Source organism: Macrobrachium rosenbergii, chromosome 13 (assembly GCF_040412425.1).
Source record: "Macrobrachium rosenbergii isolate ZJJX-2024 chromosome 13, ASM4041242v1, whole genome shotgun sequence".
Taxonomy (NCBI): domain Eukaryota; kingdom Metazoa; phylum Arthropoda; class Malacostraca; order Decapoda; family Palaemonidae; genus Macrobrachium; species Macrobrachium rosenbergii.
This window is the reverse complement of record NC_089753.1, coordinates 12,518,563-12,544,380: the sequence shown is the minus strand read 5'-3', so window position 1 is coordinate 12,544,380 and position 25,818 is coordinate 12,518,563. Positions and strand designations below refer to the sequence as shown.

General features: G+C 40.2%; 1 protein-coding gene and 1 long non-coding RNA gene across 3 annotated transcripts in view; one reads left to right on the top strand and one right to left on the bottom strand.

Moving 5' to 3' along the window:
- Positions 1-25,818, top strand: part of LOC136844912 (uncharacterized) — a 511,857-nt gene that overhangs the window by 177,487 nt on the left and 308,552 nt on the right. The window lies entirely within an intron of this gene.
- The window catches only part of LOC136844911 (long-chain-fatty-acid--CoA ligase ACSBG2-like), a 227,558-nt gene that overhangs the window by 63,999 nt on the left and 137,741 nt on the right, over positions 1-25,818 (bottom strand). The window contains exons 13-14 of the mRNA XM_067114238.1: positions 860-988; positions 107-303 (exon numbers count right to left, since the gene is read on the bottom strand). Coding sequence (XP_066970339.1) covers positions 107-303; positions 860-988 — 326 coding nt within the window. The remainder of the gene's footprint in view (positions 1-106; positions 304-859; positions 989-25,818) is intronic.

Sequence of the window (25,818 nt, the reverse complement as noted above, 5' to 3'; positions counted from 1 at the left end):
CCTTATACTAATAAGTACAGAGTATTTCTTTGATGTTGCAAAAAGATCTTATCATCTGAACACACTCTACTGAAAAACCTCCACCACTTTCAAAAGTTCAACTTACTTTCGTTTATCTCCAATTAGCATAGCTGAACTAAGGAACGGTATCTCTTTTTTAATGTGATCTTCAATTATTCTTGGTGGGATATTTTCACCCCCAGCAGTGATGATGAGTTCCTTGATACGCCCTGTTATATGAAGAAATCCATCTTCATCAAAGCTCCCAGTATCACCAGAATAAAGCCAGCCTTCATCATCGATCTGCAAAGAGCAAAATTATTTTTGTTGAAAAGTGTTTCAGGTTGAACAAAGTTAAGCCCACCTGAATCACTGATTTGTAATAATTTAGTTTAGATTCTATTGCAGTGGCCATTGTATTGTATAAATAAATACTCTACTCATAAATATAGTACAGTATCTGTTTATTGTTAAACTATTGTATCCATACCATCAAAAGTTATGGCTGAATGAGATTGGAGTCAAGTCTTGATGGAATCAAGATGATAAGTCTTGACGCAAGGGACAGTACGTACTGTCCCAAAGCTCTAAGCAAAATACACTACCATAATTTTGCATACTTTTATGATGTATGGTCTGTGGTGAGAGAAGCTAACCCCAGGATGGATGTGTCAAATCTTGAATGTGGAGTTTAATAGCCCTAGATTTTTTGTTACACACCAGAAGTATGTGGATACACTGCATTTTATTATAAGGAGATATATAAAAAACAACTACCTTTCCTGTGTGGACTTTGTTATTAATTTAGAAGACCAATTAAATTAAGCACATGCTTGAATACTTGCAGCTTCATACTTACAGCTTCATTGGTTTTTTCTGGCATACGTAAATAGCCCATACAAATGTTTCTTCCTTTGAAAGCAATTTCACCTTCACCAGGCTTGCAGCTTGGGTGAGTTTTCAGTTGTAATGTGCTCTGTGACATGGGCTGGAAAAAAAGCAACCACTGTATCTTAGATTTTCATATAAGTAACTTAACGAGTAATTACTGTACATAGCTAACGTTCCTAACTCGCGTGGAAACTTTTAAATTTAGCGGTAGCACTTCTTCTGTTTTTATCTAGGTGACAGCCCTGCCCACTATTGGGGAACACGGAAAACAACCTGGCAGTTATACTCAATTTGTTTCTCCCAACTCTGGTGTACACATCGACGCCATTAGCAGCAGCTTTTTTTTAATATTCCAGTTGTTATTTCGTATTTGGCTATAGGCAGTTCATTGTCGTAATTTTGATTAGTTTTCCATAGAATTTTTGAATTATGTTGGACTCTAGTAGTATTGGTAAGACCTGTAATGAATGTTCAACATGGGATAATAAACAGTGGAAGGTTCTTAGGTTTCATTTAGACAAATTAGAGAGAGATAGGAAGAGGAAAGCGGCTTCTAGAGCCGATAAACGATCTCATGGAGTAGAGACTACACCAAAACCTAGTTTGGAGGTTAGCTCTGTTACTCTCCCGACGACTCCTATTCCTACTGTTTCTCCTATCCTTGACCTCCTACTGAATAACCTCCTACTCCTGTACCTGGCTCCCTTGCTTCCAATCCTAATGCCATTGCCAGTCTCGAATCTAGATTTGACAAGAAAATTAATTTAGTCTTAAGTACCGTTGCAGATTGAGGAGCTTCCCTTAAAGTGATTATGGAAAAAGTGTTTTCTGAAAAAGTGCAAAGTGATAGTTCCCCAAACCTGGGAGAAGACATACCAAAGATCCAAGGGAGGCCTATGGGGTTTGTCCATGGGTAGTCTCCCTCCTCAGCTGCTTCTGTAGTCCACTTCCAGGTGTCGGCAGACAGCCACTGGAAAAGCTTGTCTGGGGATACCCATCAGTTGTTCTCAAGCTTCTCAAATGATTTCAGCGTAGACAGGAACCACAACAAACGTTTCCTGGACTCTTGCCGACCTCTTAAGCACCGTTCCAGAAACCTTGGTCGACGTCCAGATCTGCTTCCTGTTAAGCGGTACAAGCAGTCTCTTAGTAGTCCCAAGCCATCTTGCAGTTACTCTGTTGACCCTTCTGTCCCTGTCCCTGTCCATCAGCATCCACTTCTGTCTTCATGGGACAGTCTGGAGACCTTCTCACTTGAGCTCTCAGTATATACCCCTGAGCACCCTCACCTGGCTCCCAAGCACCCAGCACCCGCTCATAAGCTCTAGATGTCTGCTTCCAAACATCCGGGGCCACATCCCTAGCTCCCGGCGCCCATTCCTGAGTCCCCAGCATCAGCTCCTGAGAACCCAGCGCCTGCTTCTGAGCACCAAGCTTCCACTCCCTGTCACCCATCGCTTCTTTCGTCTTCTCAGAGGTCGTGGTCTCCTTCGCCTCCTCCAGTTAGACCCTAAGTGTCAACTCCTTTGCATATGGACCCTGGCTCCTATTAAGTGGCAGTTAGCTCAAATTATGGAGTTACTGAAAAAAGCTCCCTCCACTCCTATGCCTTCTCAGGATGATAACCTGTCCCCGATTTCCTCAGAAGAAGACATCAACCAAGAACCTGCTTCTCCTTTGGCATATGGTGCTTCTATGGTGCCTATTGGCGAAATTTCCCTCATCTTTCGCCCCAGCAGCCTCGTCCTCGCCTGTTTCGACGTTTTTAATGAGGAACCAACCAGATGACAGGACAAGACTCCCCAAGATTGTCCTTTCATCCTCCACTAAGAAGTCTTTCAAGGAGATGGGAGACTGGTTTTCTCCCAAAAGGGACCAGGACAAAGCGTCTTTCACCTTTCCTCCCTCTCATCCTGCTTGATGTTGAACCTCCTTGACGTGGTGAGGGGGTTCTTGACCCCCCAGGAATTTGTTCCTGGGTTTGAGTGCAAGAGTATCTTATGTTATTATATATTTTTTTGGAGTAATTTCGTGGAATTTTCCACTTTTTGTAAAATCTATTGGACCTGATAAATAGGAAAAGATAACATAGCTGGGATTGGGTTTATATCCGAAACTAAATAGTGGGAACTGTGGTAGGAACATCAACTGCCCAATAATGTTCAGACCTGAGAGTTATCAGATTGATAGCTCAAAGGTGGAACTGTTCTTTAGGACTGGACCATGGATTCCAGGGGGGTCTGGTTCTGGGGATAGGACTCTCGGCATTCTATCCGGTTTACCCATAACATGATTAGGGTGGGGATGATTGTATTCTTGTAATGCTCTCAGTCCTAGCAATCGGGTCTGGCTTACACTTGGGCCACTCTAATCATGTTGTGCCATCCCCTGTGGGGTAGGTAGGGTAGGGACGCGGACATTTGGGAGTCGGCTTTCACTTGTGCCATTGGTGGAAGAATAAACTCCATGAAAAGCTGATGATATCTTTTTAAGGTTTCAGGTTAATTTTTTCTCCCTCTCAAATCATTATTATAAGTAAAAATAAAGATTTGAGTACCCTTGGGCCCTTTAATAGTACCGACTATGCACAATTGACAACTGCTGGAACCACCTCGTTACAACTGTTTAGGAAAACGTAAAAAAAATCTTAATGTAATTACAGTACACTGGAACCTTGTGCTCCAGCACAGAGCAAACCTAAAAAAGTAAATATCGTCTTGACCCAACCTTGACTCACTTTGACACCCTCTTAGGGAGTGGAAGTTGGTCTAGGTTTCTAACCCTAGAAATAGAATGGAAAATTTCAACCCTAAAGTTAGAAAACTACCTGCTAAACAGACATTCAATGGTAGAAATGTTGTTTAGACAGATAAGAGAAAATATGTGGCATATAGAAGTCACAGCAAAGAGTCAGTCTGAGGACTATATGTCTATAACAACGATAATATAAATGTAAAAATTAAAAAAAAAAATGACGCTATGAATAGCATTCAGGGTACCATTATGCCTCGTGAAACGGTGAAGAACCACTCAAACAGAGTATTCTTTTGGACTCTATTAAAAAAAGATATCCTAGAGTCCAAGATTGTAAGGTATATATAATATAATAAGTAAGCAAAGAAATAAGCAAATTTTAAAAATTGCCAAAATAAAATTCGAAGGTCAAGATCTACCTCAAAAAATAAAAATATTGGGCCAAAACAGAGAAATAGACCATATGTCCCGAAGCCACTACAGTGTCAAAGTTGTAGTAAATATGGGCATGCAAAGAAATACTGTAGAGATGTACCTCTGTGCGCATATTGCGGATCTGAAGAACATGCTGCACAATGGAAGTACAGTGAAGCAAAGTGTATAAATGATATGGATAATATTTTATCAAATTCATTTGAAATATTAATGCAAATAACTCAAGAAGATACTACCACAGAAGTGGTAGAGGAAAGTTGTGATGGACTAGAAATTAAAGATAAAAAGAGACCTTTGTAGAGAACTCCACCCAAAACGAAGAAACCAACTATTATTAGAGAAACATTGGTTAAACCAAACACAAAGGATATGAAGAAAGAACATAAAGAAAAACGTGCTAAGAATATACTCTTTATCTTCTCCTAAAATAATAGTAAAACCTCTGGATGCAGATATCCAAAACACTGAAGAAGTGGAAGGGAACCACACCATAGACAAGAATGATTGTGTCAAGGAAGAAGAGATTACTCCATCACCAATAATTGGTACAAGAAGAGCAAATGAAATAAGAAAAGTACATGAAAACACATGTGGATGTAACGATTGTTTCGTTGAAATATGCAGTAATAACAAAAACATAACAAAGGATGGTTTAACAAACATTATAAGAAAATTTATGAAATGTAGAGAAAAGAATCAACGAATTTGAGCACCTGTGAAAAAGGTTGCTTGTGCATTGCACACTTAATATACTATAGAGAAAAACAAGTAAATGTCGTGAGTAAATTATTAGAAAAACCCAGGTTGATAATACAAAAAATGAAAGTAAACCTTGGCCGCTTTAACATAATATTTTCAATAGCTATATTATACAATGGAATATAAATGGTCTACAGACCAGATTACACCTGGGAGAAGTACAACGATTACTGAAAAGAATATGAACCAGTGATATGTTGACAACATGCCAACAAAACTGTCAACAATAGGTAAATACACCTTAGCATCTACATCACGAGAAGAAGGAAATTTAGGTGCAGCCATGTACTGTATGTACATAACAAAGTATGTTATGACAAAGTACCTATAAACATTACAGTATTGACTTACAAATATCAGGTATTAAAATCCGAAAAAAGCGATAATTATGTAATCTATAATTGGTACAACCAACCTCATAACAATTACTACAACACTGATAAACTTGAAGACATACTTAACAATACCAAGGAACCTACATTACTAGGAGGTGATTTTAATGCTCACAACCCAGTATGGGACTGTAATTGTACTAACTCAAATAAAGCAGGAAGTAAATAGATGAATTCATAGATTCAAACGACATGTGCTGTATAAATAATAACAAAATCAGCACTTACTTTTCAAAAACACACAGAACGTTACCCTCAGGAGACTTTATGTACAAGTATAGTAGACAGATTGGATTGGAACACAGTTGATGACTTGCACACCAGTGATCATTTCCAAATATTAATTTCATTATTACAAAATAATCCCGCCAAGATGTCCCTCAATTTAACCTTTATAAAGCAGATTGGGAACGGCATGAATTCCACACTAGGAATATCCCACCATTTGAGTATACAGTAAACCCCCCATATTTGCAGGGGATGTGTACCACACACCCGCAAATAGCTAAAATCCGTGAATACTTATAACTGTCTATTTTGATAGTTCAAACACACACAAAAAAGGCCAAAAATGCTGATACAGGTATCATCCTACTTACGATGGGGTTAGGTTCCAAAAAAAAAAAACCATTGTTTGTTGGAAAAAACGTATCTCTAATATAGCCTGGCGTACACTAGGGTATTCAGTACCATGTATACATATATGGTAGCCTAGTCTACACTATAAAGTATACTCAATACATACACGGTATAGTAATAATTATTAATATCAGCTAATTCTAGAGGTTCCTGCAGAGTGACTCATAATAATTCAGTACAAAGAGAAATTGAATAACAAACAAGAATTAGCTTAGCCTATAGCCTACACTATGGTATATCGTATACATTTACGGTTGTCTATCCTACATTATACTGTACCCTATATTCACATATTGTATTACACAAACATCAACATAACGAATATGCATCTTTTCTAGGAATCTTTTAAAATGTTATGCTTTAATTCACTGTATCCAATAATATTGTATATATTCTTTTATTAATTTTTTATTATAAATTGCGATCAGTGTTTTGGTTTGGAAATCTATTAGGCAGTAAGTATATTTCGCTGTATTTAACTTTTAAGAGGTGCCAAAGAAACGAGGAGGAGAAAGTTACTGCTGATTTATGAGGACACAGGCAGTTTATATAGCGGCGGACTGACGTCACATCGAGGAATACAATGAGAACCAGGGTGACCTGAGGTCAGTAACATTTAACAATAAATACAATGAATACAGTAAATACACGCTGAGTTGCAAAAATGGACAATAATGAAGTTGACAACATTCTGATACATGAACAATAGAAACATATGCCACACAAGCTAGTAATAGGTAAATATTTACATAGATCAGTTTAAATGATTGGGTATGGCTGATCCTGCATGACCCGTTATCCTAGGAGCAGCATAGAAAATGGGTCTCCATCATAGAAGACCCGCTTAGCGGGGACTTTACAAATACTCCCCCCCCAAGACGTGGGTAATGTCTGATTAATCCACCTATCTGCTGGGGCATTGAAGAGTACCGCATCTACGCGAAGTGAGAGGGGGGTTTCTGTGCGTGGGGAGCGGCTGGCTGCGGGTGTGGGCGGATGTTTCCGGGGGTGGCCCCGTGACCTCCTTCTGCGGCGGCCCGGCTGTGGAGACAACTGCTCAGGCGGAGGGTGCAGTGCAGTAATGTCTGTTTCCTCCTCCAGGAGGGTGGGCTTGATGCGGTCGATCGACACCCAGTCATCTTTTCCGTGAAGGGCGAGACGGAAAGTCTTGTTGTTCCTCTCCAGCACGCGGAAGGGCCCCCTGTAGGGCCTGGTCAACGGTGGGCGGACAGCATCATCCCTGACGAAGACGTGGGTGGTGGAGGACAAGCCGGGAGGCGTGAAGGCGACCGACCTGTCGGTGTATGTCCGCTTACAGGGGGCAAACTTGCCAACTATGTCGCAAAGCCTCTGGACTGACAGGTTGTGGCGGTCCTCTGTACCAGTTCGCCCAGGACTACGAGGGGCTCCCCGTAGATTTTCTCCGCTGCAGACGGGTCGCTGTTGGCCCTGGGGGTGGTTCTCAGCCCGAGGAGGACCCACAGCAGCTGGTATTTCCAATCCTCAGCGGTGCAGTGGGCCATGAGGGACGCTTTAAGGGACCTGTGGAACCTCTCCACCAAGCCGTTGGCTGCAGGGTTGTGAGCGGTGATGGTGTGGTGGGATGTTCCCATCAGGCGTGCCAGGGCGGACCACAACTCGGACAGGAAGGCAGGTCGCCTGTCGGTGGTTATGTGGTCTGGGACACCGAACCGGCTGATCCAGCTGGAGAGGAGGGCCTCAGCGCACGCACTGGCGGTGGCTTCCTGCATGGGCGTCGCTTCGGGCCACCTGGTTGAGCGGTCGACTATCGTCAGGAGGTATTTGGCCCCACCTGACGGGAGAAGAGGGCCGACAACGTCGATGTGTATGTGGCCAAAACGCTGCCCCGGCTGTGGAAACTCGCCCACCCCGGACTCAGTGTGACGACCTATCTTGCTGGTTTGGCACCAAAGACACTGTCTCGCCCAAGTCCTTGCGTCCTTCTGCATTCCGTGCCAGACGAACTTCTCTGTCAGCAACTTGGCCGTCGTCCTGCCAGAGGGGTGGGACAGCCCATGGATGACGTCGAATACCTGGCGGCAGTGGGTTACGGGCACCATGGGGCGAGGCTGGCCAGTGCTGACATCGCAGAGGAGTTTTGGTTCCCCGGGGGCGAGGGCCACATCCCTCCACTTCAGGGACGTGATGGAGGTGCTGTAGGCTGAAGTCTCAGGGTCGGCAGCCTGTTCCCGGGCGAGGTCCTCGTAGTTGATCCCGAGCTGCACCGCGTTGGGCTCGATTCTGGAGAGGGCGTCTTTTGCTTGTCCTGCCAGGCAGGGTCCCGGGCAGGGCAGCGTGCGGGGCACAGGTAGTGGTGTGGAGGAGCGCGTGAATCTTTGCGCGAGGGAGGGCGCGGGTGATATGGGCGGGAGGTAAACGTCTGAGTCCGCGAGGTTCGCGGTTAACTGAACGTGGGAGGGAATGTCCGCGTTCATGCTCGCTCTAGTCCTCTTAATTGGAGTGGGATACTCGCATCAATACGCACTTGGGAGCACGCCGTGTGAGTCCGTTAATGACGCTGGTGATTTGCCGATGAGAGTCAGCACGCGCGAACGCTGGTTACAGCGCCGTAATGAGTCCGCTAGGGGCGTGGGTAGTTCCTGGAGCCAAGACTAAGTCGCCGTGTGAGTCCACTAATGGCTCTGGGAACCACTGCGGGGTCACCACTTTAAGAGGTGCTAAAGAAACAAGCAGGCGAAAGTTACTGCTGATTTATTGAGGACACAGGCAGTTTATATAGCAGCGGACTGACGTCACGCCAAGGAATACAATGAGAACCAGGGTGACCTGAGGTCAATAACATTTAACAATAAATACAATGAATAAATACACTCTTGAGTTGCAAAAATGGACAGTAATGAAGTTGACAACATTCTGATACATGAACAAAAGAAACATATGCCACACAAGCTAGCAGTAGGTAAATATTTACATAGATCAGTTTAAATGATTGGGTATGGCTGATCCTGCATGACCCATTATCCTAGGAGCGGCATAGAAAACGGGTCACCATCATAGAAGACCCGCTTAGCGGGGACTTTACAAACTCAGTTCAGAGCGCTTTTCTTGCTTCTAGTTAGTGTAAATGAATCTCTAGATACTTTATTTATATGGGGCAAGGTTATTTTTCGTTATACGAAATGTTTTTTAGGTCGAAATATAACTTAAACCCGTCTCGTTGTGAAATGAATTTAGCTATTTTTTTCATTAATAGATGGTGTTGGCCGTTTGTTTTGTGTAAAAAAAATCAGGATTCCTTTCGCTATTTTCACTTGATTTCATCACAATATGAGCTTTACGTATTTATTCTTTGTCAGCATAAAAATAGCAGTAATGTGTTCTTTCATGCCCAGTAGTTTTGATTAAAATACTTTCTCTCCAATTTTAATTACGGTCGAGTTTCACCCATCTTGCTGATGCACGATAATTTATGGTCATTAGCAGCTTGAGCATTGTTTTCTCAGCCTCAGCTGCAACTTGCAGCTTAAATTTAGCAGTATATTTCCTTGCCAATCCATACCAAATAAGGGTATAATGTAAAAGTATATCAGTCCAATTCTACTTAACGTCATTTGTACTGTAACTACGGTAATTGCTTACTACCGTACGATAGTTGAAATACAAGCAAAATGGCTGTTGTTATCTGATTCGGTTGTTTACGGCTGTATGCATTTACAGAAGAGTATAACGTTAATAACAATACTTTTATCATTCTCTTTTACTTTTTTAACTAGAAGATGGGATAAAGAGATGGAGGAAAAGAAGTTGGTCTATTGTAATTTGGTCTCTCTTGCTGCCTGATTGTACGCTGCTGCCTGTATCCGCGCGAAATTTCAAAATTATTTTTAAATATTGTCGTATCAGTATTAATTGCTTACCCCATTGCAAAATCGAAATATCATAACAAGAGCACTACCTGGGTACCTGAGTATTTTAATAGTTTCATCACAAAATTGCATTTAGTCATGAAAATGAGATGAAAATACAGTAATTAGTGAATATTTCTCAGTGAAAAATACCGTGAATGGGCGAATTATCAGCGAATAATGCGTATATATGTTCCATAGAAAAATCCGCGAATAGGTGAGTCCGTAAATAGTGAGACCGCAAACATAGGGGGTTTACTGAATACAAGATCATAATGAAGTAAATAGTTTCTTGTTGATTTCATTAAAACTGCTGCTGATAAAGCAACACCAAAATCAAAATCTCATCCAGCAAAATGCAAATTCCCATGGTTGTCTGAAAAATTAACATAATTAATAAAAATAAAGCACCTAATTGGAAGACTGTAAAGTCCCCACTCAATGCGTTCTCCGTGGAGAACATCCCGTTTTCTGCGGTGCCTTTCCGCGACCTAAGGTCGAGCGGAATGTATATTTATCATCACAGTTATAAACTATGTATATGTTGTCTTTCCAAACAATCATGTATTATGTACAAGTAACAAGTTATTTATTTCATATGTCAGACATTGTTTATCACTATGTTCTCTGTATGAACCTGTCCTGTTTTTTAAGGAGCTAGTTTGACCTCAGGTCACTGTAAATCTTTGTACCAGCGGTCTCTGCACATTACGCAGAAGTCCACATCCCGCTTTATAAGCAGCTAATTTTTATCAGTAAATCAGCAGTACAGTGAACCCCTAAAATGAATACTTAAAACCCTCTAGAAACACTTAGAACTGCCCATTTTGATAGTTTAAACAGAAAAACCCTGTAAAAATGCATATACCTGAGTATTTTAATAGTTTTATCACAAAAAGTGCATTTATTCATGAAAATTATATGAAAATACAGTAATTAGTGAATATTTCTCAGTGAAAAATACCACGAATGGGCAAATTTTCCACGAATAATAGCTAGATATATTCCACAGAGAAACCCGCGGATGTGTGAGTCCGTGAATCATGAGAACCTGAATACAGGGGGTTTACTGTACTTGTCTCCCTGCTCATTATTTCGCACCTCTCTCACAAGACGATTAGATAATTTGAATAAAAGTTCAGTAAAATAAGTAAAACATTACCGATATTTAGAAGAAAATTTACAATAACTATATTATTATTAGAAACTGACACATTAAAACCTATATAACAAAATATCTGCAAAATGTAAAAAAAAGAATGAATTAAAGGAAGGATAATTTCATGGAGAAAATATGCATCAGATCTTTCTAATAATCCTCCCATACAAAAAATTTGGGAAAAATTAAGGAAAGTAAATGGTACCTGTGTTAAACCACCTAGACATGCCATATCAAAAGATGGGAAAAGAGTACTTGATCCGAAAGAAATAAGTAATGTAATAGGAGAAAATTTAGCAAAAGTAAGACATGACAGAAATTTAGACGAACACTTCCACTCAAAGAAAAATAGTATAGAATTAATAACAATAAATTTTGAAGTGATAGAAGATATATATTATGACAGAAAACTCAATATGAAAGAGTTGGAATTTGCTGTGTTGAGCAGCAATAAATCTGCCCCTGAAGGTGACAATATTTATTTAGAAATGATCTGCCACTTAGCACCTTTGGCAAAGTCAGCCACTTAGCACCTTTGGCAAAGTCATACTTATTACAGTTTTATAATCACTTATGGCTTCAAAATTTATTTCCTGATAAATGGCATAAAGCTATAATTATTCCTATCCCCAAACCTGAAAAAGGATCTCAGTAATGTAAACAATTACAGACCAGTTTCTTTAACAAGTTGCTTATGCAAATTACTAGAGAAAATGGTAAATGCTCGACTAACATGGCACATTTGAGAAAATAAAATTTTGACTCCCACTCAAGTTTGGGTCACAATGTAACAGATCTACATTGGATTCTCTATCTAACTTAGAAGACCACATACAAAGAGGATTTGAATGAAAAATTACTATAGTCGTCTTTTTTGACATTGAAAAGGCATGTGATACTACATGGAGATATGCAATATTAAAGATGTTACATAAAAACAGCATCCGTGGACATTTACCCAGGTTTATCCAAAACTTTCTGACAAATCGCACTTTTCAAGTGAGAATAGATAATGTATTGTCAAGTACATATCCACTTGAAAATTGTGTTCCACAAGGAAGCATCCTTAGTGACACTGTTTGCTTTAGCAATAAATGACAATAGTAATAATCTACTTACTGAAATTAAAAGTAACTTGTATACGGATGATTGTGCCATATATTATTCAGCATCTCGCATAAAACTTGCAGAGCAAATCATTATTAAAACTAATAAAAATAGATGAATGGGCCTCATCTCTTCTTTTTCTTCTTTCGACCTTATTAGTCCCACTGTATAGCAGGGTTGGCCGCTCTAGTCAACTTTCTCCATCTATTTCTATTCCTAGCATCTTCTTCCCCCAGTCCCACCTCACCCATATCCCTCCTCACCACATCCATCCATCTGATCAGTTGATGCCCCACACTCCTCCTCCCCATCACTGGCATGTTCTTAGTTCTCTTGATTGGTTCCACCTCCTCTCTTCTTATTACATGGCCATAGTATCTCAAACAAGCTTCCCTAGCCTTCTCCTCTACATTACATGTACCACACATTCTTCTTTTATCTTGACTCCCTCACTTCCAGTAGTGATATTCCAGCAATCCATCTCACCATCCTCATCTCGGTTCTTTCCAACAGTCCCTCCCCTTTCCTCTTAAGTGCCCAGGTTTCTGCCCCATATAATAGTGCAGGCCTGATAACTGTCTTATAAATCTTCATTTTGAGTTTTAATGGCATTTTCTTGTTTAAAACAACTCCAGTTACTTCTCTCCATTTTTGCCATGCTTCTTTCACTCTCTGTCTCACTGCTTTCTCAGTACCTCCCTCTTCTGTTATTATTGATCCCAAATAGTTGAACTCGTTGTTCTGCTTTAGCACCGTACCATCTTCCACTTGAATGTTTACTTCTTCATGTCCTTCACTACTACTAGTCATTAGCTCTGTCTTTCCAATGTTCACTTTAAATCCTTTCCTTTCTAGGGTTCCTTTCCATGCTAAAAACCTTTCTTGTAGTTCTTCTTCTGTGTCTGCTATAGTGACTAAATTGTCAGCAAACAACAGATCTCACCGTTCATCATTGTTCCTTAATTTTGATGTCAGTGTGTCTATAACGAAGAGGAACAAGAATGGACTCAGAGCTGATCCCTGATGGAGGCCCACCTCCACAGGGAATGTATCAGTCTCCCCATATTTTGTTTGTACAGTAGTTCTTGCACCCTCATACGTCATCTTCACTAACCTTACCATCCTCTCTGGTACTCCTCTCTTTCTCAGAAACCAATAGACTACTCTTCTTGGTACCCTGTCATACGCCTATTCAAGATCCACAAAACACAAGTAAACTTTCTGGTTTCCTTCTAGATACTTCTCTTGGGCTCGTCTTACGATAAAAACAGCATCCACTGTGCTCTTTCCTTTCATAAACCCAAACTGCTGCTCATGTATATCTATCAGCTCTCTCAACCTTCTACTATTCTTTCTAGACCTTCCTTCTACTATTCTTTCTAGTATCTTGAATACATGCTCCAAAAGCTTTATTCCTCTGTAGTTCCCATAGTTTAACACGTCTCCTTTTTGTTTATACATTTTAATCATCCAACTATTGCTCCAGTCCCTTGGCATTTCTTCTACATCCCAGATCTTTTCCAATAGTGTGTGCACCCACTCTTTGCCTAGATTTCCCAATGCTTTAATCATTTCTATTGTTACCTCTGACTTTCCTGCAGCTTTATTTACTTTTCCTTTCTTTAGAGCCTTCTCGACTTCACTCACTCTGATGTTTGCTATTGTTCCTTCTACTGGAGGAACATTTTCCAATTCTTCACACTCATTCTCATTGTTTAATAGTTGTGAAAAATAGTCTTTCCATCTTCTCCTGACTTCCTCTTCCTCAATTAAGATATTTCCATTTTCATCTTTAATAATTCCTACCTCTCCTACATCCTGCCTGTCTTTTCTTCTTGCTTCTGCAATTCTCTAGATTATAATGGGCCTCATCTGTAGTCTTTAAATTATCCATACAGAAGACTCAAGCAGTAATGTTTTATAAAAATAAAAAGTGGAAAAAGGTGAAGAAATAGATTTAAAAATCAGAAATCATTCCATACCAATTGGTCTAACAGCAAAATTTTTGGGATTAGTATTTGATACTCACTTGAACTTGAAAACCCACATAGCATACATGAAATCAAAATGTAAAAGAGCATTACAGGTAAATCTAATTTAAAAAATTATTGAACACTACTTGGAGAAGCCGATAGACATACCCTTACTGTACTGTCTAAAGCATCAGTGCTGTCTATCATTGATTATGGAAGCGAAATATATGGCTCAGCATCAGACACAACGCTGAAGACATTAGACATAGAGATTTAGTAACAATGAAGAGTGCCCTGAGAATCCAGAAGAGTGATTCTCCAACCAAAACATTATTTGAATTAAGAGATGTATTTATTAACAATCATTTACCACCTTTCCCAAGATTGTTCAAGTCAATGAATTTAAATATACAGCTACCTTCAATGGTAAAGTTACCGCCTCCTTGGAATATGAATAAGGTGAAGGTTTGCACACACTCAAAATATTTATAAAAAAAGTTACTCGTATACCCCAGAACACTATACCCCAGAACACCATAGACAACATACAGAACATATATTCCGAAAAGGTCCACATTACACAATATACACAGATGGATCTAAGTCCCAGTACAGAGTAGGATATGCTGCAGTATCCCAAGACAAAATGTATCAGTTCTCTCTACCTGTTAATGCCTCAGTATTTACAGCTGAGTTATGTGCAATAGCATCAGCCATAAAATAATTAAAGAAGCCTCATTTAATCATTTTATTATTTATAGCGACTCCAGAATCACACTAGAAGCTGTTCAAAGTTACAATCCAAAAAATAATATTGTACAACAGATTAGGTTTTCACACCATAAATTGTGCACTAAGGGAAAAAATATTGTAGTATGTTGGATCCCTGCCCATGTAGGGATTAAAGGAAATGAAGAAGCTGATAAAGCAGCTAAAGAAGCAGCCCACATAACAAGAACTAATGTTAAAATCCCTATTAGTGACCACATAAGATATACAAAAACAATGATTGTAAGTAAATGGCAAAATATATGGAATGAAGAACCTGAAAATAATAATTTAATATAGATAAAAACCAGTGTTTGAAAATGGAGTTCATCATATCAGAGAAAGAGAGAGAGAGAGAGAGATGCATACACAAGTAATTCTGACTCGCCTTTGAATAGGCCACACTTGTTTGACACATGGACACTTATTGAACAGTCCACATGGCCCTCCTCCCAAATGCCTAGAGTGCAAAGTGTTTTAATAATAATAACAATCCTCCCTCTCGTCTAGTTCGCAGGAAGTACTTGTCCTACTTGACCAGCGAAGCTCCTTTTTTGAGAGTCACTGCCTCCTCCCAAGGGGACTTCTCTGGTGTAATTGACTCATGTCATCATTCTGCATTCTCATCGGCGAAGATCACGTTTTCCTGTGAAGAACTGGATCACTTTGTCAAGGACACCTCTAAAGTTTTTGAAGTACTCAGTTTCCTGGATTGGACGGTGGGCGCAATGGCCAAGAAAATTGAGGAGCAACAGAATCTTGCTGTAGATATCACCTCAGACTGACTCAGGGATCTGTCCTGCGCCAACAAAGCCATTAGAGATGGCTCTCTAGAGCTTTCTACTCTAGTTACTTTTGAGGTACTGAAGAAAAGAGAACCTTGGTGCTCCTTTACTTCCAAGGGGGTTACCCAGACTCAAAAATCAGCTCTGTTGTTCTCGCCCCTGGACAAAAATTATCTCTTCCCTCAAGGCATAGTGAAGAGAATAGCATCAGACTTAAAAAAAGAAAACTACACAAGACTTGCTGGCCTAGTCTTCTGGGCATCCCAAGGAATCGACTTCTTTTCAAACCAGGACTACCTCACCCCTCCAGCAACAGCCCTTTCCTGAAGGGAGATGTAGAGCGCCATTTAGGACCTGTACAAATGTCCGGTTCACATCCAAGTCAATTAAGAAGAGCTCTTCTAAGCCAGCACCAAAAAAGTGAGACAGAAGTCCTTCATGTCCTTGTAGGAGCCAGACTTCTAGAGTTTTGGGAGAAGTGGCTGATAAGAGGAGTGGAGCCTTGGGTCATCAGCGCTTTGGAGGAGGGCTATGTCATCCCGTTCTTGGAGAGCCCCCTCCCCCCATTAGTCACCTCTCCCATCATATTGACAGTGTACTCGGTAAGCTCCGAGAGACAGTTACCCCTATTGGAGGAAGTCTCCTCTCTCATCCAGAAAAGGACCATAGAGAAAGTCCAAAACACCAGCACACAGGGGTTTTACAACCGACTCTTTATAGTACCAAAAGCATAGTGGGGTTGGAGACCAGTCCTCAATGTAAGCACCCTCAATCATTTGGTCCTGATGACAAAATTCAAAATGGAGACAAGACAGTCATTCCTTTCATCCATTCACCAGGGTGATTTGATGGTAAACTTAGACTGCAGGACATTTTCATAAGTAAACCCCCGCTATTCACATTCTCTCGATTCATGCACTTACCGATACGCAGATTTTTCTGTGGAACTTATCCCCAAATTATTTGCAAAAAATGCAGCAATTCGCAGACTTTTTTGTCAAGAAATATTCACTAATTAGTGTATTTTGATGTTCTTTTTATGACTAAATACAATTTTTTGATAAAAAATTATTTACTAATTTAAAAATAATAATAATAATAATAATAATAATACTGCAAGATTAGATATTACGTAATAATATTAAATAATAACATAGAGAGAGAGAGAGAGAGAATAACATAGAGAGGGAGAGAGAGAGAGAGAGAAACTTGTGGAAAGAAACTGGTGATAAAAAAGTGGTTTTCTCCCCTTCATAGGTTCAGGAGGGACCCCTTTATAGTAGAGAAGGGACCGCCTTATGGCAAACCCTGTTGGCAGCTGAGCTCTTAAACTGATTTTTTCACCCGCTCAGAATTGAAATGATATTAAAGTGATTGAAATATTAAATTATATTAAAGTAATATTGAAATTATATTAAAATATATGTTTCAGAATGATAGTATAAGCCTTTTTAGAGGGTACATTTTATGCTAAAATAATGATTTACAGTTCTAATTTTCAAATATTAATATTAAGCTTAATAAGATTAAATAATAACATTAAATAATAAAAATAATAATTCTCTCTACCAACCTAACCTCTCTCCTCTCTCTCTCTCTCTCTCTCTCTCTCTCTCTCTCTCTCTCTCTCTTACTGAGATGAGAGAATTTTTATGCATATGTAATATGTAGTATGTTTATTTGTTTTGTATGATAAGTAAATGATTTACTAATTTTCAGATATTCATATTAATGTAAACACAGCAAATTATCAATTCATTAAAGAAAATATAGTGAATCAGTAAGATTTTAGCTAAATCAGTTTTTTCCCTCATCTTTTTCCCAGTCTCCTTGTGAAGGGGGGAGGGTGTAACCTGTAATATATGTCAAATATATTGACATACTGACCACAAGGGTAGAAAGTGTTGCCCTCTTGGTGGTCAAGTATATGATGTTGCCCATTCAGTGCTCTCTCTCTCTCTCTCTCTCTCTCTCTCTCTCTCTCTCTCTCTCTCTCTCTCTCTCTCTCTCAGTTCTTCGCTGGGTGAGCGGGTTCTGTTCTCAGCTACCACACTGTTGGTCGCGAGTTCGAATCTCCGACTGGCCAGTGAAGAACAAGAGGAATTTGTTTCTGGTGATAGAAATTTATTTCTCTCTATAATGTGGTTCGGATTCCACAATAAGCTGTAGGTCCCGTTGCTAGGTAACCAATTGGTTCTTAGCCACGTAAAAATAAATCTAATCCTTCGGGCCAGCCCTAGGAGAGCTGTTAATCAGCTCAGTGGTCTGGTTAAACTAAGATATACTTATTTACTTTCTCTCTCTCTCTCTCTCTCTCTCTCTCTCTCTCTCTCGCCAAAGGTGAGAGATGGATAGATAGAAAGGGAGAGTGGTTGATAGGAAGGTATACGTAATATATACTGTATTATTGACATTTTTAATTGTTTAACCATGTAACTCAGTTCCTCTCTCTCTCTCTCTCTCTCTCTCTCTCTCTCTCTCTCTCTCTCTCTCTCTCTCTCTCTCTCTCATTGGCTACGTATATATTTTCAAGGGTAAAATGTATAAGATGACTTTTAAATGATATTAATAATACCATTTAAAACATTAATACAGTAAAAGGATAATAATTTAAGGTATGTTTGATGTAGGATGATACTTTATACGTTTGGTATTTGAACTTTTTTAGAGTGGGGTGTTAACTATTCACAGATTTTAACTTTTCTCAGGGGCAGAAGTTGTCTGGTGGGCATCCTCCATGAATATGAGGGGTTGACTGTATTCCAATCCATCCAGTTTCCAGAAAATATCTAAGGTTTGTCTTCCAGGACAAGGTGTACCAGTTTCGGGCCCTCTGCTTCGGCCATTTGACAGCCCCTCAAGTATTCACTCAAGTCCTCGCTCCTCTCTCGGAATGGTTCCACTTCATAGGGATCAGTGTCAGTCTTTACCTAGACAACTGGACATGGACCACAGATCAACAGAGGTTACATATCAATGTAAGAGAGATGAAGGCAGTTCAGCTAGGACTTCAGTGTTTCTCGACCATAGTCTGCGACACGACAGTAGTGGTGCACGTGGACAATACCACGGCCTTAGCCTATATTCGCAAGCAAGGCACCCATTCCTTTTCTCTTTGCCAAGACCAAAATTGAGTGACTCTGGTCACTTGCTTTATCCAGGGAAAATTAAATGTGATGGCGGATGAGCTGAGCTGTCGAAAGCAGGTCATTCCCACGGAGTGGATCCTGGATCCCCTCGTTTGTCCCCCTCAGTAGGACGCCTTGACGAGGTGAGGGCTAAGGGACCCTGGCCTTTGGGCCCGGGTCCTGACGAATCATCCTACATAGTTTTTGGTTTAAATGGCGTGGACATTTCCACATTATAAAAATTTTACTGCTTAGGTGAGTCTGAGAAGGGATCGTTTTTGGAAGGGGTTCGCATTTGAAGCTAATTGTGGGAGTTGTGGTGGTTGAGTCGCCACCGAGATAGTTTGGACCTAAGAGATGGTGATGGGATTTTTCCACTGCTATCTTGAGGGCGGAACCATCTCTGGGGATCAGCCCATCGGAATCCAGGGGGCTGGTTTTGGAGGTGGGACTCCTGGCTTTTGTCCGGAAGCCCACGAGTACGGTTGGAGTGGGAGTCAGTCCCCATTAGTGGGGCAGAACTCCCAGCAGGCGGATTGGCTTATACCTGGGCCACTGCAAGCGTACTGGTGCTATCCTGAAAGGGTAGGGTATGGGGTGGACTGTTGGGAGTCAACTCTCACTTGTGCCATTGGTGGAGAATGCGAATACCTGACTGATCTACGATACTTTCTTGATATGACCAAGCAGTTTTGGGTGGGTGGATGAACCAGTTTGTGTGTGGTGGTCTGATGTGTGCATGCTTGGCATCTTGGGGGTCTCTTCGTGGGCTTTGGGAGTGTGTTGGGGTGGGAAGCTGAGCAGTAGAGCTGCCCAGTTTGTCCTTTTGATATGCTGTCGGGGTCTGTGCGCGGGGCTCTTGGGTGTCGGTGTGCACTTTTTGGACCTTTGCATGTGGACTGGTTTAAACTTATGGATTTGGCTTTTAGTTCTCCCTCCCCTGGATCTGACGACTTAACGGCACTGGCAACGACTTCTGGCATGAACATGGATACGGGCTTGGCTGTTGGACAGAACCAAACACTGAGACACCAGGGTGTTAATAAATCTGGTGGATTTGATTCAAATAATAGGGTCCTTTATTGCACTAATGTAAACTTATCATTAGATTACGAATGTTTATACAGTGTAGTGAAGCAATTCGGCAAAGTGGAAAGAATTAAATTAATTCTAGAAAAGATAAGCAGTCATTTTGTGCTTTTATCAAATTTTCCTCTCCCTTGGAAGCTAGTGAGGCACAACAAAGACTACATGGCCACATTCTAAATGACTCAGTTGTCAGCACGAAAGTGTTTTCAGTGAAAAACTTGAATGATGAGCCATTTGACTTTGTTCCAAAGGCTGAAGAACATGGACCAGTCCCATGTACCAGAGCTCTTCCTCCCCCTTTATGGCATGTTGCTATCTACAAGGAGGGAGGGAAAAATTTGATAAAAGCTGCTGACTGCATTGAGAGCAAGGTTGGTTCCATTCCCATTGGAAATTTGAAACGGTATGGAAAGAACCTTCTAATAAAAGCTGGAAATGAGACTCAAGCAGTTCTGTTAGCTAACTTTAAACCTCCTGAAAGTGGAAATATTGAATCTATTTCTTCTCACAGATTTTTTAATACACTGAAAGGAGTAGTTTACTCAAAAGATTTGCATGTTTTTAAAGAGGAGGAGATTCTCCATCGATGCCCTCCTTGTGTATCTCATGTAAAAAAACTGGGTGGTGATGCAGCTATCCTTTTAACCTTCTCCTCCAATTACCTACCTGATACCATCATTGTTGGCCATGAGAGGATGCAGGTTAAAAAATATAAAAGAAGCCCTAGACAATGTCGCAAATGCTTTGAATATGGCCACATTCAAAACTCTTGCGATAACAATAAAAGATGTCCTGTGTGCTCTGCAGAGCATGATAATTTTGATGATTGCAAAGCAGCCCGATACTGTTTTCTTTGCAAGGGTGATCACACACCAAACTCTAGGGCTTGTCCCAGATATAAATTTGAACAAGAAGTGTTGGCAGTGGCAGATAATGAGCATATTAGCATTAGTGAAGCAAAGCGCACGGTAATGGGGGCAAACAAAAGTGCCAACACTACGTATGCTTCTGTAATAAAACTTATGAAAACTTCCAACAATGTAAGGCCACCAATAACTGTGTCTGATAGAAGATATCACAAACCTGGTATTTCTCGAACCATAAATAGTAATGAAAATCTCCAAACTGGTGAGAAACTTTCGTCGGCAAGTGCTTTGAAGTCCAATAGCAAAAATTGTACTTCCAAAAGCACAGAAAATTTATCTTACACCACATCCACAGCTGTCGATTCATCTCCAAAATTAAGGGTGCCAAAATCAGCCAATAATTCAGGAAAATATTCTGAAAATACTTCAAACCAAAATAAGCTAAAGGAACAATCCCAATTAGATAGAGCTAGTTCAGAACCATCAATCGCCACAGCCACAAACAAAAATAATAATAAAACTACGGTTGTAACTACCAAGAAACGCACAAGAAATAGTTCCCCAAATAATGATAATTTTATAATAAAAACTTCAAATGGGTTCAGTGTTTTGGAAGACATCTCTCCTCCTAGAAAGGTGGTTCCAAAAGTAGTTTCAGAACAAAAACATCTGAGTTCAGTTCAGTCTTGCCGCCCTAAGACAAATAGGATTAGTGGTGCACAGAACCACAGCAATAATTCTGAACATCAGGTTCATAATAAAAAATATGAAGATCAACCAAAGACCCTGAACACCAATTCAGATGAAAAGGGATTAAGAAAACAATCTCTTAAAAAGGAGAATTTCCCACTCCACCCTCGGAACAGTACTTCCTCCAAGGAGTGGAAGTAGCACATTTTACCACCTTAGCATTCTTGCTCGATATTCTTCAGTGGAACTGTAAAGGTCTCAGAGCCCGTACAGAAGACCTTAAAGTTTTAATGCATGAATTTAATCCAGGGATTATATGCCTACAGGAAACAATGTTAGGCAACTCTGTTTATAATCCTGGACTAAATTATTCAATATTTAAATCATATCCCCAATTGGTGATCGTGCCCATGGAGGTGCTGCAATTATTATTAATAAATGTCTACAGCACTCCACAATACAATTAAATACAACACTACAAGCTGTCGCTATTTCAGTCATTTTGGAAAAGAGGATAACAATCTGCTCCTTATACCTTCCACCAGACCTTGATTTTAACATTGGAGATATTCAGTCGTTAATTGACCAACTTCCAGCTCCTTTACTTCTGCTAGGTGATTTTAATGCCCACAACCCCTTTGGGAAGTCGGTTTTTAGATAGTAAAGGAAATTAATCGAAGACCTTATTGACAGGAATGATGTTACCCTGTATAATAATGGGTCAATGACTTTCCACAACATTCACGATAATCATTTCTCTGCACTGGACCTTAGTATTTCTTCAACTAGTATCCACCTTGATTTTAATTGGTCTGTTAATGAAGATTTAAATGGAAGTGATCACTACCCGATCCATTTGAAATATGCTCTGAATGCTCCATCTGAAGTTTTACCTAAGTGGAAGGTAGAGGACGCAGACTGGGATAAATTTAGTAAGGGTGTCAATCTAGATAGGGAGTTTGAGTCCTTTCATTCTCATCTAGATGCCTATGATTACTTTATTGAATCTACTTTGAAGAGTGCTGAAAGCTCGATTCCAAAAACAAAAGGCAAACCTCGTAGACCTGCAGTTCCCTGGTGGAATAAGACATGTGGTATTCTGAGAAAAGTGACTAGGAAATGCTACAGACGTTACAAAACTAGTGGCTCCCCTCAGTCTAAATTAATCTACAAACGTGCTTTAGCCAAGCAGCGGCGCTTTTATAAGAAAGCCAAAAGAGAATGTTGGCTTTACTATATTAATGGAATAAACTCCAAGACCCCACTAAGAGTGGTGTGGCGCAAAATAAGGAAACTGAGTGGAAAATTTGTAGCGTCATCATTGCCCTCATTAAAAATAAATGACACTCTAATCACAGAGCCCACTGAAGTTGCCAATGAGCTAGGAAAACACTTTTCTAAAGTTTCCAGCCCTAACAATTATTGTCCAGAATTTCAAAGAATTAGGAATTCTGAAATGTGTCTGAAGTTTGATTCGGGAAAATCTGAACCATACAACTACAAATTTTCCCTAAGAGAACTTCGTGAGGCGCTCTCCTCAAGTGAATCCACAGCTCCAGGTGAGGATACAATCATATATGAAATGCTGAAACACCTCCCAGATGATGCCAAAATATATTTACTGAAGATTATAAACAAAATATGGGAAACTGGAATTTTACCCAAGGACTGGAAAATATCCATAATTGTCCCCGTTAAAAAGCCTAATAAAGATGCTTCCCAAGCCACCAGCTATAGACCAATAGCTCTTACCAGCTGTGTATGTAAGCTGATGGAGAAAATGATAAATACTAGACTGGTTTGGCACCTGGAGACCAAAGGATTTCTATCGCCATTTCAATTTGGTTTCAGAAAAAACCGCTCCACCCTTGATCCCTTGCTGAGGCTGACCAACCAAATCCAGCAAGGATTCGCCAAAAAGTGTCAGACCATTGGCATATTTTTTGACTTGGAGAAAGCATATGACACTACCTGGAGAATTGGCATCATGAAACAATTGCACAAGATGGGCATATGTGGAAGAATGGTCAGGTTTATATATTCCTTTTTATCAGACAGACTTTTTAAGGTAAGAGTGGGAAACTCCTTCTCCCAACCTTTTATGCAGGAGGAAGAGTTCCCCAAGGAAGCGTTTTAAGTGTAACACTTTTTCAGTGGCAATAAATAGTGTGATTGAAAAATCTCGCCCCTGTTAAATGCTCGCTTTTTGTCGATGACCTTGCAATATACTGCACAGGATATGATTCCTTGTCCGTATGTAAACATTTGCAAAGGTCTATTAATGCTATTACTAAGTGGGCTGATGAGAATGGTTTCAAATTCTCCTCTTCCAAAACAGTTGCAGTAAGATTCACCAGGTGCCGGCGTGTGGAAGAGGTTCCCACACTTAGTTTAAAAGGGTCCATCCTTCCTTACGAGAGTGAGGTTAAATTTCTGGGGATGACTATTGACCATAAATTAACATGGGCTAGCCACATAAATGCCCTAAAGTTTAATGTTAAACAATCTATGAATATTTTAAAGGTTGTCTCTGGATTTAGTTGGGGGGCTGATAAGAAATCCCTTCTGAGGCTATATGACTCTCTGTGTCGATCTAAGTTAGACTATGGCTGTCAGATTTATTCCTCAGCCTGTAAAACCAAGCTAAAGGAACTGGATGTTGTACACAACATGGGGTTGAGAATATGCTCAGGGGCTTTTAGAACTTCGCCTGTTGAAAGCATTTATGTCGACACAGATCATTTACCCCTTGATCTAAGAAGGCAAGAGCTAGAGGTTGCAATACATGGCTAGAATGAAAAGTGCTCCCAAAAATCCCTCCTTTCAAGCACTAAAGGAAACAGACTCTCGAAGTTTTTCTGGTACAAGAGCTTCTAAACCATTCCAAATTCGACTGAATGAGGATGTTAGGAATAATCACCTTAAATCCCAGAAAGTCCTGGAAGTAGAATATCCTGTAAATCCTCCATGGCTTATCCCAGAAGCATCAATATGTAAGAAACTGTTTAACAAAAAGGACTGCACTGTAGAAGAGATTGGGGAAAATTCTTAGAGCACGATGTTACCCATACTAATTTTACAAAAATTTATACAGATGGATCTAAGTCAGATAGTGGTGTTGGTTGCGCTGTTATCCTTGGTGATACAGCGTACACAGCTAAATTACCTGACTCTGCATCAATATTTACTGCCGAATTAACAGCCGTAGTGTCTGCCCTAGATTTAGTTTTTCAAAGTAGTGACTCTAATTTTGTCATATACTCAGACTCTAGAAGCACCTTAGAAGCTATTAAAAAATTTAATAGCTTTCATCCATTAATTGAAAAAGTTCAGGAGTGGCTTTTTCGTATATATTGTCGACGTAAATCAGTCTCTTTCTGTTGGGTCCCTTCTCACGTGGGGATTCTTGGAAACGAGATGGCAGACAGGGAAGCGAAAGCTGCTAGTATTTTATCAGAAACCTCTTTTAGAAAAGTGCCTCATACAGATCTAAAAGGTCCCATTAGATCTTATGTTTTAAGTAAATGGCAAGAAAGGTGGACTTCTCCCCTTCTTGCCAATAATAAGAAATATAGAAATATTAGGGATACTGTACTACCGTGGTCTTCGTCATTCCAGCTTGACAGACGAACAGAGGTTATTTTAACGAGATTAAGGACTGGGCACACTCGTCTAACCCATCAGTTTATTTTAGAAGGAAGCAGCCCTCCAGAGTGTGCTTACTGTGACGAGACACTAACAGTGGAGCACATTCTGGTGGTCTGCCCCAGATATTTTAATCAAAAGAGAGATATTTTCAGGGTAAATCCCTGTCTGATATTTTGGGAGATGAAGCAGATATTTCTGCTATCATCTCTTTTTAAAGTGTATTAAAATTTTTAACGATATTTAATTTTATTTAATTTATTACATCACGTAGAATTTTAATGACATTAATTTTTTTGTATATAGCACATCATTCATTAAACTTCATACCCTTATTTATTGGTCACATCACTTCATTTTATTTATTAATCATTTCCTTCATGAATTCATAACTTGAACATAATTTATTTTCTTTCCATTACGGCGCTGAATGGCCTTGTTGGCCCCAGTGCCTGGGCTTTTGCCCTAAATATCATACATCCATCCATCCATCCTCGTTTGTCCAGATCTTTGGAAGCTGTGGGACAAGCCAACGATAGACCTGTGTGCCACCTCCAAAAACCATCGCCTTCCTCATGCTACAAGGTAGGTTGAACCTAGACCTATATGCCTTCCCACCCTTCAGCATGATCAGGGAGGTTTTGAACAAGTTACAGACGCATCACAACTCAACCTTGACCCTCATAGCCCCGTTTTGGCCCCTGACGGAGTGGTTCCCAGACCTTCTTTGGCTATTAGTAGACTACTCAAGACTTCTTCCCCAAAAAACTTCTTTACTCAGACAACCCCACTTCAGAAGACACCACCAAGGGCTGTCTGCTCTTACCCTGACAGGCTTCAGACTGTCCATA